This window comes from Xenopus laevis, chromosome 8L, assembly GCF_017654675.1.
Source record: "Xenopus laevis strain J_2021 chromosome 8L, Xenopus_laevis_v10.1, whole genome shotgun sequence".
NCBI lineage: Eukaryota > Metazoa > Chordata > Amphibia > Anura > Pipidae > Xenopus > Xenopus laevis.
Genome location: NC_054385.1, coordinates 118,847,281 through 118,863,246, shown reverse-complemented (window position 1 = coordinate 118,863,246; position 15,966 = coordinate 118,847,281). Strand labels below are relative to the sequence as shown.

The 15,966-nt window shown below is 37.7% G+C and overlaps 1 protein-coding gene across 2 annotated transcripts in view; it reads left to right on the top strand.

Moving 5' to 3' along the window:
• Positions 1-15,966, top strand: part of rprd2.L (regulation of nuclear pre-mRNA domain containing 2 L homeolog) — a 57,291-nt gene that overhangs the window by 7,412 nt on the left and 33,913 nt on the right. For both annotated transcript variants that reach the window (XR_001932762.2, XM_018231353.2), the window contains exons 2-5: positions 10,352-10,481; positions 13,160-13,260; positions 15,476-15,538; positions 15,652-15,714. Coding sequence is in view for 1 of the 2 variants with exons in the window: in XM_018231353.2 (XP_018086842.1) it covers positions 10,352-10,481; positions 13,160-13,260; positions 15,476-15,538; positions 15,652-15,714 (357 nt within the window). In the remaining variant the exon portion in view is untranslated. The remainder of the gene's footprint in view (positions 1-10,351; positions 10,482-13,159; positions 13,261-15,475; positions 15,539-15,651; positions 15,715-15,966) is intronic.

The window sequence follows — 15,966 nt, the reverse complement described above, 5'->3', positions numbered from 1 at the left end:
AAGGGATACTGTCATGGGGTAAAAAAATGTTTCCAAAATGGATCACATGACTTGGGGCAGCTGGGAAATTGACAATATGTCTAGCCCCATGTCAGATTTCAAAATTGAATATAAAAAAATCTGTTTGCTCTTTTGAGAAATGGATTTCAGTGCAGAATTCTGCTGGAGCAGCACTATTAACTGATTCATTTTGAAAACAATTTTTTTTTCCCATGACAGTATCCCTTTAAAGACACACTGTCATCTTTAAAAACAAAATCTGCCTGAAATAGAATTAGAGCCGGCAATTGCAGCAATTATAGTGGGGATGTCAGGGGACATAGGCTCACAGTCTTAGCAGGAGAGCTGCAATGTTTAGAGGAAAGAATAATGTGTGAGTAGAAGAGGCTGTAACCACTGTATGATGGCTGTTAGTAATGGCATGGGGCCCTATGTTGCATCTGGTATAGCATTCATTTGCAATGTGTTTGATATCCATCTGTGGCAATAGGTCCTTTAACCCCATGGTGTTCCCTGAGAGACAAATTGTCTGTAGTACTCACTGGAAGGGCAGTGGTACAATTGTTGCTAAGCTGGGCTCCTCCGATCTGGCCAGGGCACAGCTGAAGAAATGGAGAATGTATGTTCTCCCTGTGTCTTTGTGGTTTTCCCCAGTTCTCTCTCTTCTCCCCCCCCCCCAGGTCCTGAGCATTCTGGATAACAGGTCCCATACCTGTGTGTATGGTATATATACTTGTATGTCCAACGTTTTGGCTCCCATAAGGGCATTTGTCAAAGATCCTTGATAAAGGGGGCCGTAATTGTTTTACAAACACTGTTGCGACCTATATAGCCGGGGTGCACGGTTAAAATATATATAACCTTGTATTCAAGAAACCGGCACTCTCATGTAAAAATTCTTAATTATTTATTATGTTGTACCAATGTCCAACGTTTTCGGTCCTTGTTAGAACCTTTCTCAAGGATGATACAAAAACATGTTGACCAATCTTAAATAGCCTAACATATTCAAATTCTCCAATCAGGGCTTGTTATCCAAACTTGTCCAACTTAACAGGCTCCTGATAGCAAGGAGGATTTTATACAGATAGTATTGACTAGGGACACATTTAATAAACATATATTTATGTATCATAATCATTTTATTGACTAGGGACACATTTAATTTTTAATAAAAAAAAAAAAAAATATATATATATATATATATATATATATATATATATATATATATATATATATATATATATATATATATACATATATATATGATAGGTCATCTCCCATAGACTCAATTTTATCCATATAATTCAAATTTTTAAAAATAATTTCCTTTTTCTCTTTAATAATAAAACAGTAGCTTCTACTTGATCCAAACCAAGATATAATTATTTTGTGTTGGAAGCAAAACCCATTGGGTTTATTTAATGTTTAGATGATTTTCTAGTAGACTTGGGCATTACAATACAAATTACTGAAAGATCCGTTATCTGGAAAACCCCAGGTCCAGAGCATTCTGGATAACAGGTCCCATACCTGATATTTGAATATATTGTGACATTGCACTGCACTGGTAAACCGGTGTGTTTGCTTCCCAAACACTAATATATTCTATATAAACAGGTTTCTGTGTAGCCACAGGGGTATTTGAAACATTGGTAAATTACAGAAGTGACATAGCAGATAAACTCTGTAGAATATGATAGGGTTATCCGGAAACCTGTTATCCAGAATGTTCTGAATTACAGAATGCCCGTCTCCCATAGACTGCGTTTTATTCAAATAATCTAAATGTTTAAAAATGATTTCATTTTTCTCTGTAATAATAAAACAGTTCCTTGTACTTGATCCCAACTAAGATATAATTAATCCTTATTGGAAGCAAAAGCCTATTGGGTTTATTTAATGTTTATATGATTTTCTAGGTATGACGATCTAAATTATGGAAAGATATGTTATCCAGAAAACCCCCGCTCCCGAGCATTCTGGATAACAGGTCCCATACCTGTACAATCACTTTTTTCTTATAACTGTAGACCGATGCTGTTGTGTTAAAAAAATAAATACACTTCAAAAAAAATTTTGAGATTCAGAGTGTGTTTATCTGTAGAAATAAGTCAAATCAACTGGATTTGCTGTGTTTTTTTCCTTGAAGACCAGTGATAGAACCACTGGCACAAACCCTTTGCAATAATGACAAAATACCGGGTATTAAGGTGGGACAAAAAGAATACAAATGTGCCTTATACGCGGATGACTTTGTTCTAACCTTATCCAAACCGTTGACCTCATTGCCATCTTTTAGTTATCAACATATGCCAACCTCTCAGGTCTGGATGTGAATCCTACTAAATCGTAAGCCCTCAATATTAATCTCCCAAACCATTACAAGAAACTTAAAAAAACTTGCCCTTAACTATTGCTTCATTCTGCAGAGACCGGGGCCAGGCAGGGAGGTCATCTAGAAGAGAGTTGACACTTTAAATATACGGTAGCTGCCATTCTGTTTATTCAAAGGGGTTGTTCACCTTTAAATTAACTTTTAGTATAATGTTGAGTGATATTCTGAGACAATTTGCAATTGTTTTTCATTTTTTATTATTTGAGGTTTTTGAGTTATTAAGCTTTTTTTTTATTCAGCAGCTCTCCAGTTTAAGATTTTAGCCATCTGGTTGCTGGGGTCCAAATTACCCTAGCAACCATGCATTGATTTGAACAAGAGACTGGAATATGAATGAGTGGTCTGAATAGAAAGATGAGTAATAAAAAGTAGCAACAACAACAAATGTGTAGCCTTACAGACCATTTGGTTTTTAAATGGTATCAGTGACCCCCATTTAAGCTGGAAGGAGTCAGAAGAAAAAGGCAAATCATTCAAAAACTATAAAATAAAAAAGGCCAATTGAAAAGTTGCTTAGAATTAGCCATAGCGGTGAACCACCCCTTTATAGAACCTGTGTTTGTATGCTGTCCACATTTTTCGGTTGTTTATAGCAATTGTGGGAAAAGGCATTAGCTCTGAACACTTTCAACTTCAGCCCTCCCAACTGTAAACTTGAGACACAGCTAGGCATAGGAAGGGCCTGGTTATTTCTATTTAAACTAGCTTGATTATTTTGTTGGTGCTGGTTCATTGGAGGTGCTGAAGATTAAAGACAATCTTTTAGTACTGTACTTGATGAATTGAGTAAAAAAAAAAAGCTTTTTTAGTTTATTTGGTTGATGTTGACAATAGGTGAATACGAATGAGCGAAAATTTTTGCCACGTTTCGTTGCGAAAATGACGTCCGTAGACTCCAATGAGTGAAAACAAAAATTGTCAAGTTGCCATAGACCAGTGCATTTCTACAAGTTTTCGCAGTTGCGAATTTTATACCATCACTAGTGAATACCTTTTTAAAATAAAGATATTATACTTGTCTCAGGTGTGCTTAAGCGGATACACAGTAGATAACAGATAAGTACAACTATAGTTTTATAAACAAGCTGCTGTGTAGCCATGGGGGCAGCCATTCAAGCACAGGATACACAGTAGATAACAGATAAGTACTACTATAGTTTATATAAACAAGCTGCTGTGTAGCCATGGGGGCAGCCATTCAAGCACAGGATACACAGCAGATAACAGATAAGTACTACTATAGTTTATATAAACAAGCTGCTGTGTAGCCATGGGGGCAGCCATTCAAGCACAGGATACACAGTAGATAACAGATAAGTACTACTATAGTTTATATAAACAAGCTGCTGTGTAGCCATGGGGGCAGCCATTCAAGCACAGGATACACAGTAGATAACAGATAAGTACAACTATAGTTTTATAAACAAGCTGCTGTGTAGCCATTGAAGCTGGGAGAAAAGGCACAGGATATGCAGCAGATAACTGGTAAACTCTGTAGTATACAATGGAATTCTTCAGAACTTATCTGTTATCACTGTGTGTCCTGTGCTTCAATGGCTGCCCCCATGGCTACACAACAGCTTATTTATATAAACTATAGAAGTACTTATCTGTTATCTACTGTGTATCCTGTGCTTCAATGGCTGCACCCATGGCTACACAGCAGCTTCTTTATATAAACTATAGTATTACTTTTATGTTATCTACTGTGTATCCTGTGCTTGAATGGCTGCCCCCATGGCTACACAGCAGCTTGTTTATATAAACTATAGTAGTACTTATCTGTTATCTACTGTGCATCCTGTGCTTGAATGGCTGCCCCATGGCTATACAGCAGCTTGTTTATATAAACTATAGTAGTGTTTCTGAAGTAAACACACCAGTTTTACTAGTGTAGCGCAACACTACGTTATATTTTCATTCCTTTAAAAAACTTGTTTTTTGGTGTTACTGGTCCTTTAACAAGCGTGTGTGTGTGTGTGGCGCACAAAACTGGGAAAAGACAAAATTATTATTTTGATGTAGTGTGGTTGTGTCATTGCTATTTGATCTGAAGTTTAGGCAAGGGGAAGACATTTTCAGGAGATTTGTTTGCCATTACTCTGTCTACAGCCATACATGGCAGCAGTTCCTTCATGCCAATCTGCTTTCTGATGTGACACAATGTATTGGTGTGGGTGCAGACATGCGTAGCAAATTTCAGTGGCAAAATGCATACTCCATGTGTGGTAGTAGCCAAAGGTTTCCTCAACGCACTTTTTATTTGTGATACAGGTATGAGATAAGCTATCCGGTATCCAGAAAGCTCCGGATTACAGAAAGGCCTTCTCCCATAGACTTCATTTTATCCTAATAATCCAAATTTTTAAAAATTTAAAAAGATTTCCCTTTTCTCTGTAAAAATAAAACAGTAGCTTGTACTTAATCCAAACTAAGATATAGTTAATCCTTATTGGAGGCAAAACCAGCCTATTGGGGTTATATAATGTTTAAATTACAAGATCTGAAGAGCCAAATTATGGAAAGATCCGTTATCTGGAAGACCCCTAGGTCCCGAGCAATCTGGATAACTGGTCCCATACCTGTACTATGAGTTTTGTGCCAGCATATTTTTTGCATAATAGATTTTGGCAGACTAAACTCTATTAGGAAGTGAGCAGGAACCTCGACTCTGGGATGGCAGTGGATATGATCTACTTGGATTTTGCTAAAGCTTTTAAAACTGTACCACACAGAAGATTAATGGTTATATTGTCTAGAACATAACTTGGACAGAAAATTGGCTGAAGTATAGATTAGAGTAATGTGAATGTAACATTTTTTAATTGGACCAGTGTTATTGGAGTACCACGGTGGTCTGCTTTTCTTTTTGTTTTAAACTGTGTCTTAATGACCTGAAGGTGGACATTGAAAGTACTGTCTTTTTGCTAATGATACTAAATTGTGCAAAACTATAAGTTCCGTCCAGGATGCTGCCACTTTGTAGAGGGTTTTGACTGGGCAACAAATTGGCAAATTAAATTCAGTGTTGATTAATGCAAGATTATGCAGTTTGGTGAGAGTTGGGGGTTTTGAGGAGGACTGACGCTTCATTTGGAGTAGCATAGGTAGTAAGTGTAGTGAGGTTGGGGAATGCACTGCCGGGTGATGTGATGCTGATTCAGTTAATAACTTTGAGTAGCTTGGATGATTTCTTGGACAGACATAATAACCAAGGATATTGTGATACTAAAATCTACAGCTAGTTAGTACATCTATCCTAACTTACTGGAGATATCCGACACAGATCCAAGAATATCTAGGGCAGCAAATAAGTATTTAACCCTGTATCTCTCACTAACTCCTGGCCTAAAGACTGCACCCAGGAGTATCTAGTAGAACATTCTCCTCAAATTTTTCCTTCCATCTGAATCCTTCAGGCTGCACAGTACTGGAACCATTGCCTTAAATTCAGAGCCTGTACTGACCTGTATTTTTCCCTTTCATTACTTTTTAATCCAGAGACAAGTTAAAATAGTAAAACATGTTAAGGGTAAGGGCACATGGGCAGATTCGGGGTGATTAGTCACCCCGGCGACAAATCGGCTCTTCTTCGGGGTGACAATCTCCCCGAACTGCCTTCCCCTACCCTCCCGCCGGCTATAATAAAAAATCGTCAGCGGGATGGCACTTGCGTCGCTTCTTCGAAGTTGCACTAATAGTCTCCTTTTTTAGAAGCAGTGGACAATTGTGTGTTTATGGCTCAATGCGGATATTAAAGGGGGTCTAAACCTAATGAACTTTGCATTAATTTCACACTTTTTAGCTGTTCCTTTGTTAGTTTCAGATTCATCATCTCTCTGTCAGACTCAGGAACCCTGTGGTTAAGGCTAGAACTCCACGACGCGTCTGGAGTGCTGCGTTTTCAGCCGACAGTCGGATAAATGTAGTTCTTACCTGTGATTTCTCCTGCACTTCCTGTTTCTTTAGAACATCCGACATGCCACATGCGTTTTGTGCAGGGTTTCTGAAGCAAACATCGGTTTTACCAGTGCAGGGCAACACTGCATTATATTTTCATTACTATAAAACACTTAAATGTTTTAGTGTTAGTGCAGTCCGTTAGGGTCACTCGTTTTGACCTTCAAAAGGACCTGGAGAGACCACTGCCCACTTTTAATTGCTGAAATGTCTCTTGATTAAAGTATATGCATCATTGTATTTTACATGTGTGGATGTGGCTCATGCTCTTCATCATATTCAATAAACATTTCCCTCAGGCTTTAGGGGCAGAGACACACGCTGCTATGTTGGAAGATTAGTCGCCCAGCGACCAATCACTTCTTCGGGCAACTAATCTCCCCAGACTGCCTTCCCATTGGCTAGAATGTAAATCGCCGGTGGGATGGAACTTGTAATGCTTCATTTTAAGAAGTCGCCCGAGGTTGCCTCACAAGGGAACTTCGGGCGACTTCTGAAAGCCGAAGCGGGAGATTTGGGGTGATTAGGACGAAGAAGTGATTTGTCGCTGGGGGACTAATCTCTCCAAATAGCAACCCTAATGGTTTTTCAATGCTAGTCAAGTCCTAGTCATTTTCACACATGGGGAGTAATAAGTGCAAAGTTTGCTATTTGTCTAATTCCCCATAGGAACCGGCATAGTAACATTTTGTGGCAGATTTATCAAGGGTTGAATTAAAAAATTTGGATATCGAATTTTCGAGCTGTCTAATCGAATTTTTAAAAATTCCCTAGTTGAATTTGAGTTATTTTAAAATTTTGAATTCGATATTTATCATACTCTGGCTCTTTAAGCACTGAAATTCGAGTATTTGCCACCTAAAACCCTTCTGAATTGCTGTTTTAGTCCATGGGAGACGTCCTGGGATAAATTTACAGTTGTTTCCAGCCTTCTTGACATTCAAGTTTTTTTCGGAGTTTTTAAAACTCTAATCGAATTTGTTTCGATTTTTTTGGTCCATCCTATTCACCCGAGTTTAACACACTCAATTTTTTTGGAAAAATAAATTTCGATTGGTCGAATTTAGATTTTATGGGCGTTTTTTAAAACTCACATGAATTCGAAATTCAACCCTTGATAAATCTGCCCCTTACTGGTGAGTTGCTGCGCCTGGGCAAACTTTGTGCCGTTTATTGCATAAGAGGATTTGATTATTATTTAGAGCAGCCTTCAAATAAAATTGGAAAATCTGTAAATGGTTCACAAGGGAGTAATGCAGACTATGCATTGAATATATGAACTGTAATTATTGATTGCACATCTAACTTGGATATGTTCTGGTTATTTGACAGGTTGTAGTGTCTTAGCAAATCCAATTATCACTATTGAGTATTTTGTAGCTATAACAAGTAGCTGCTACTAGTAGCTGTGTGTGTCTTCACCTCTAGGGGTGTTGTTAGACTTACCTAAGCCCTGAGCAAATATTCAAGCTGCTGGTGAATTGTTTGCCAGCATCACTGCATTTCTGTACTACTTACTGTATTTTGCATGCATAGGCATGTAGTACAGAAAAAATTAATTGTAAAAATTACCAATTTTAAACCTTGAACTGCTTTCGAAATAAGATGTTTAAAAGTATACTGTCATAACTGCATTTGTTCTACGAGTCTGACAAATGAGTACCTATCTGATATTGTATTTACCTACCTCTGGTAAACTGGTGTTAATGACCAGGCTCCTGTGGATGACTGAACAAGATGATTTTGGGTGACCGTCACATTTGTATTGTTGGCAGAATCAAGCGGTGTGTGCTAAGGACAGGGAAAAACGTATATTATACAGATAAACATAGAAACACAACAGAATACAAATTGTAGCCAAAAACATATTAGGATCCGGAAACCTGTTATCCAGAAAGTATCTTGTACTTGATCCCAACTAATATATTAATTAATCCTTATTGGAGGCAAAATAATTGGGGGAAATTTTAATGTTTACATTTTTTTTTTTTTTTTTTTTAGCAAACTTAAGGTATAAAGTTCCAAATTACAGATAAAGTTCCAAATCTGGAAAACCGTAGGCCACGAGCATTCTGGATAACCGGTCCCATACCTGTAGTTGGAAATGGTGTGATGGACTGCAGTGCATAAGAGATCCAGTCTGTGAATTTTGTCCTTGAAGGCAGTATTCTCTAATTTTTTAGATAGATAATTAATGCCTATAAGTTCAAACATTGTGTACTGTGACAGAGTTGATGTATTTGAGCAGTGTTTGGGCAGTTAAAGGACCAGTAACTAGGGATGCACTGAATCCAGGATTCGGCCTTTTCAGCAGTATTAAGCCAAATCCTTCTGCCAGGCCGAACCGAATCAGAATCCTAATTTGCATGTGCAAACTATGGTTGGGGTGGGAAATTGCGTGCCTTTTTGTCACAAAACAAGGAAGTAAAAACGGTTTTCCCTTTCCCACTCCTAATTTGCATTTGCAAATTAGGGTTCGGTATTCACCCCAATCTTTCGCGAAGGGTTCGGCTGAATAAAAAATAGTGGATTCTGTCCAGCAAATTAATTGTAGCAGTATGTTCTAGAACCCCCCTAATGTAGGTCAAGAGGAGAAGGCTAATAGTGATGTGCAGGTTGAGAAAAACTTGACTTAAACTCGCACCCGGCTTCCCCCTCCATTTATAGACCCGCCCGCCTCACCAGTGACATCACAAAAGGGGCGTGGCAGGTGCATTTATAAAACCAGCTGTTGGAAGCTGGCCGTTTAATGTCGCGGAAATGGAGAGAGCAGGCAGAAGATCTCAACTGAAACCCATGGGTTTGGGCCAGCACGCACATCACTAGAGGCTAAGCTGCTGAGTCCAACAGAAAAGGCTGCTAATTTGTTGCAGAAAAATGGCTGATGCAAATGTGGAGATTTTCCAGGGCTTTTTTACAATGTACCGTATATACTCGAGTATAAGCCGCCTCGAGTATAAGCCGAGGTACCTAATTTTACCTACGAAAACTGGGAAAACTTATTGACTCGAGTATAAGCCTAGACACAACTACAGCCCTGTCTCCCAGCAGCGCACATTCCGTCAAAGCGACCCCCCCAGTGATCAACCGGACTCTTTTTCAAAGTTGATGGTGACAGAGAATTTCCAAATGGATTAGTGTGCATTGTCCCACTGTCCCACTACCATGTGCAGAGGGTGCTGTGTGATATTGCCATCACTGTTATTCTTTCATATAACCAACAGAGGGCGCTGTGTGATATTGCAGTTACTGTTAATCTTTCATATAACTAACAGAGGGCGCACTGTTATTATTTCATATAACCAACAGAGGGCGCTGTGTGATATTGCTGTGTCTCTCCCCAAGTAAACTGTTGGTATAGGAATGATTAAAAGTGACTGCAATCTCAGGTACTGCCCACTGACTCGAGTATAAGCCGAGGTAGACTTTTTCAGCACATTTTGGATGCTGAAAAACTCGGCTTATACTCGAGTATATACGGTAATTACTTATATTAGACTTTTAGACAAGTGACAGGCAGTGTACAAGAGGAGAACGTTCTAGAAAAGATCATCATAAGTTATAACAGCACAATTATAATAAAGTGGGAGCAGGCTCTTTATAGGGATACCATTTACAGTTTGGTCCCAAAGAGAAATAACTGTAGATTATATAGTGAATAAAGTAAAATATAAGGATATTATAAGTTACCGAGGAGTTTCATGACCATATAAAAACACAAGGCCGAAGGCCGAGTGTTTTTATACAGGTCATGGAACTCCGAGGTTACTTCTAATATCCTCATATTTTACAACTGGGGTACTTTATTTATTATAATACACAATTTTCAGTGAGTCGTGACAGAAATCACTCACCGTTTATAAGGATTTAATTTACAAGATATTCATGGCTTTTGTGTATTATAGAATATATATAACCACTCAGTCTAAATATTTAGAATATGCGATGTTTGGAATGTAGCTATCTATTACTATTTTTTTTTCTTCTCTACAGCTGGTTTCAGTCATAGACTTAACCTCTTTTACCTGGCAAACGATATCATTCAGAACTGCAAAAGGAAAAATGCCATTGTGTATCGGGAGGCATTTGCAGAAGTGTTACCTGAGGCTGCTTCCCTAGTAAAGTAAGTACATTACTTCTCATAAGGACTGCGCTGATTAACAATTATTGCTTTCTCTGCAATGGAATATTTATTGGCCGGGATAGGAATGTCGCTTCATTTGTTACTGGGAAAGAACTTGAACATTTTTAGACGTTTTTTAGTAGTTAAAATCTGTGCCTGGGTTTCCGTCCAAGAAAATATATATAAAATATAATTAATATTCTGTTTTTTTTTTTTTTGGTTTTTTTTTTGCTATTTTTATTATTTTTTATTAAATTTTTGAATTGAAGGGCAATAATGAATATCTAAATTGTGTTTTTAAAAATAACCCAACACTAACAGTATTATGACTGCCTAGCAGTATAATGAAATTTTCTATTACCGCACACCTCCTTCCACTTATTCTGCGTAGTGGTGCTGGTCTTCCGTTGACCCTGCCAGGTCTCCTTACTGCTTTGTAATTTGAAAAACGGTCCGCACACACCAATGTTGCAGTCGGGGATTGTGCCCCTTTTATTAATGCCACCAACAATCAATAATCAACGTTTCGGGGGGACACAGCCTCCCTTCTTCAGGATAAATTCACAAAGTGCACAGTGCTATATTTTTATACCCTTAGCTCCTCCCATCTCATCTGTGTAACATCTCATCAGTGTCATTTATGTGATTAACTCATTCAGTTCATTTAAGTCCAATATATCAGTGTAAATCATCTTTTGAATAATGTTGTAAATAAACATATTTCTTCAATTAATGAAAAGCATTCTTTCAATTAATAAAAAACATTTTTTACTCACTGCCCCTGGTTGCGTTTTACTTTAGCTTTAATATTTGGAATATCTTAACACCTCTCGTGTGTAATTGGGCTATCATGATACTTCATCTGTGAAGGAAAAGGGTGATTGTATAAATTATTAAATAGTGTATAAATATCTAAAAACCTACAAAACCACATATATTACAAAAAACATGTCAAATTAAAATCTTCATTGAGGCCTTTAGGCGAAAGTGTTTTCAGACGCCAGATCCAATAGGCTTCTCTCCTCAATAACGATTTTTTAAAGTAGGTTTTTAGATATTTATACACTATTTAATAATTTATACAATCACCCTTTTCCTTCACAGATGAAGTATCATGATAGCCCAATTACACACGAGAGGTGTTAAGATATTCCAAATATTAAAGCTAAAGTAAAACGCAACCAGGGGCAGTGAGTAAAAAATGTTTTTTATTAATTGAAAGAATGCTTTTCATTAATTGAAGAAATATGTTTATTTACAACATTATTCAAAAGATGATTTACACTGATATATTGGACTTAAATGAACTGAATGAGTTAATCACATAAATGACACTGATGAGATGTTACACAGATGAGATGGGAGGAGCTAAGGGTATAAAAATATAGCACTGTGCACTTTGTGAATTTATCCTGAAGAAGGGAGGCTGTGTCCCCACGAAACGTTGATTATTGATTGTTGGTGGCATTAATAAAAGGGGCACAATCCCCGACTGCAACATTGGTGTGTGCGGACCGTTTTTCAAAATTACAAAGTAGCAGTATAATGACACATTATATGCCTTGAAATACTAGAGACCAGCTGAATATACTGTTGGTTATACCATCATATAGTACAGATATGGGACCTTTTATCAGGAATGCTTAAGAGCTGGGGTTTTTCCGGTAAAAGTAGTCTTTCCGTATTTGGATCTCCATACCTCATGTTTACTAGAAAATCACGTAAACATTAAATAAACCCAATGGCATTGATTTGCCTCCAATAAGAATTAATTGGGATCAAGGACAAAGTACTGTTTTATTACAGAGAAAAAGGGAAATCATTTTTTAAAGGCGAATTCAACCCGTAACATAACAAACCCCTACCCTATGTAGACCTCCCCCTCCTCCCCCACAGCCTAACTGGTACCAGGGGCAAATGCCCCTAATTTTTTATTTATTTTTTTAATTTTTTTGTTTTTACTTACCCCTCCGTGCCGATTCTGTCCTCGGAAGTTCACGGCCGCCATCTTCTTTTCTTCATTAAACTTCAGAAGCAGACCATCGTTTTTGCCGCATGTGCAGTTGCCGCAATCTTCCGGTCCAGAACAACTGCACATGTACTAAAAGTCACGAAAATTTCCAAAAAAAATTTGGGAAATTTTCGTGACTTATGGCACATGCTCCGTTGTTTGGGACCGGAAGATTACTCCAACTGCGCCAAAAACGATGGTCTGCTTCCGAAGTTTAACGAAGAAAAGAAGATGGCGGCCATGAACTCCCGGGGACAGAATCTGCATGGAGGGGTAAGTAAACAAAAAAAAAAGTTAGGGGCATTTGCCCCGGGAACCAGGTAGGCTGGGGGGAGGAAGGAGGGGTGTCTTCGTGGTGTAAGGTGTTTTTTTTTATGTTACGGGTTGAATTCTCCTTTAAAAAGGCGATTTATTTGCTTAAAATGAAGTCTATGGGAGATGGCCTTCCCATAATTCGGATCTTTATGGATGACGAGTTTCCGAATACCGGATCCTATACCTGTATTAATTCACTCATCTGTGTATGTGGCAAATAAAACGTTAGGGCGGTGATTTTATAATGCATTCCTTGCAAAACCAACTTATGTTTTATTTCAGGCACCTGCTTTGAAATATTTACATTGTTTTCAATACTTTAACTACTTTGTTTTTTAATATTACTTTATAGGGATGGAGCTGTATCAAAATCTGTGGAGAGAATTTTCAAGATCTGGGAAGAAAGAAATGTTTACCAAGAGGATGTCATCGCATCTTTCAAATCTGCCTTAAGTAAGATTTTGTTTCCTTTCAAATTAAGTGTTGGTGCTTTGTTTTAGATGCATAATAAAATTAGTGTTGCTCCCCTTTCACCGGAAGGGCTTGGCTTTCGAAGACACAAGCCAGTAGGACTTTTCAGAAACTGAATTGTATATATGTAAAGGAAATAAACCTTTATATAGAATAAATAGTTGCTGCAGCCAATCTCCCGTATTACCTACACATCTGAACAGCAATTACTGGCAACTGCTTAATAAGCATAGGTGAAGGGCACCACTATTGGGTTGCAACAGTAGCAGAATGAATCTTAATGCAGTTTCCATTCTTGTATATCAAGTGCACTAAAATGTAATCGGTTATATTATTTATGGAGCTATGTTGTGGATGTCTTCTATTTTCCATTTTTGTTCCCAAACAGTTGCCTGATGACAAGGATGATAAAACCCTATAAACTAGTCAGTTACTATACTAAGCCTGAAAGCTGCTACGCAAAAAAAAAAAAATATTATTTGGGGGAAAACAATAAATAGGGAAGACCAATTGCAATTTATTATTCTCAGAATAAGACTATCTGCATCATACTAAAAGTTACTTTTACTCCAGGAGGACATGATGACCGGATGACTTCGCGATATGTTGGTTTTACTGCCAGATATGTTATTACCAATGGAGACACATTTTCGGGAGATTAGTCACTTGCAGTCGTGCATAAAATCTCCACTGCCCTTAAAGGAGAAGTAAAGCTTAAATAAAGAAGTAGCTAGAAATGTTGCACATTGTGTTGTGCTTCTGTACCAGCCCAAGTTTACCACAGCCCTTTCGCAGTAAAGATCTGTCTCCAAAGATGCCCCAGTAGCTCCGCATCTTCTTTTCTGCTGATTCACTGCACATCCTCTGTGCTGCTGTCACTTACTGAGCTTAGGGACCCACTCACAATATACAGTACACATAGAATAGAAATGTCCCAATATAAGGCTGATTAGTAATTAATACAGATAATTACTACATGGCAGCACAGAAACCAGTGCAATTAGCATCAGAATTGAATAATCAGCAAACCTGTAGCATCAGCTTATATTACAGACCAACCTCATTTTCTGCTGGATAATTAGTGACGAGCCCTAAGCTTAGCTTCTCAACAGCTGCTCAGAGCCCACTGAGCATGTGAGTGTCACAGACACTTTCCAAGATGGTGACCCCCTGTGACAAGTTTGAAGTCCTGGATCATTGCTGCTATTGACAAGCTGAAACTTTAGCCTCGTGCAATAAATTTGGTTTATAAAATATTGCATTTTTAGCCATATTCATGTTTAGGGCTTAGTTCTCCTTTAAAAGGTGTTGTTAACATTTCAAACATTTTTTTTCTGTTGAGTTGTTCAGATTGTTCTCCATAAACAGACTTTTTTTCATTTGCTTTCCACCTTTTATTTTTTTAATGGTTTCCCAAACTTTAAGTTTAAAGTTCCCGCCTAGTGTTCCAGTCTGGCAGCCCCGTAATTCAGGAGCATCTGAACTGTTACACTTTGCTACATTTAGTTGATACATTTCTCAGCAGTATCTGTGGAATATTAGCAACTATTACATCAATTCCAACAGCTGCCTTGTAACTCGGGTTTGGCTCCTCAGGGCTAAAGATAACAAATTTATCAATTTAGAACAGTTAAAGAGTCAGCAACCCCCCCCCCCCCCTCCCAGGGCTGCTTTAGAAAGTGAAAAATGAAGATTTACACTTCAATAATAGAAAAATGGTCACAAATAGCAAATAGAAAGTAATTGGAAAAAGTCTTTATTTCTAATGAACAATCTGAAACCAACTGAACTGAAAAAAACGTTTTTGGAGGCTAAATCAGTGTCCTAGGTTTAAAGGGCACAACATGTTGTTTGTAATACAAATTAACTATAAGCCAAACTGGAAGAATGTGCAAGGGTAGTATGGTGTGTGTTTTGTTTTGTTTGTTTGAGAGATTGTCATAGCATAAGCCATGTTCAGAGGGACATTTCTCAGAGTTCTTGGGATCTTGCATCAAAGAGATCATTGCGGCACCATGTCTTATGTGAGCATTTGCCGTTTCATGCTGACATCTGCACATTATTAGGCATCTGCCGGTGAAGAAAGCACCAAGTGTGACATTAGCATAAAAGGTCTTCTACTTTTTCTCATGAAAATAAATAAAATTGGCTTTGTATAAAGATTGCATACTAACAGATTGCTGGGTGTTTTCTATAGGAGATGGAAATTCAGGGAAGCGAAGTAGAAGCTCCCGCCCTAAACCAGAAAAGGTACAAGAAGGTGAGAACTTAAATGCATTTCTTTGTCATTTTCACATACAGTATTTGAGCTGTTAATTGGTTTGAGACACACACACACACACATCCTCATATTTTGCTGGGTGTTTTCTATAGGAGATGGAAATTCGGAGAAGCGAAGTAGAAGCTCTCGTCCTAAACCAGAAAAAGTACAAGAAGGTGAGAACTAAAATGCATTTCTTTGCCATTTTCACATGCAGTATTTGAGCTATAAATATTAAGTTATATGTGTGATATTTTTGCTCAACTTGAAGGTAACATTTTACTAAATGTTACCTTTAAAGGAACAGTTCAGTGTGAAAATAAAAACTGTGTAAATAGATAGGCTGTGCAAAATAAAAAATGTTTCTAATATAGTTAGTTAGCCAAAAATGTAATATATAAAGGCTGGAGTGAACAGCTAGACTAATA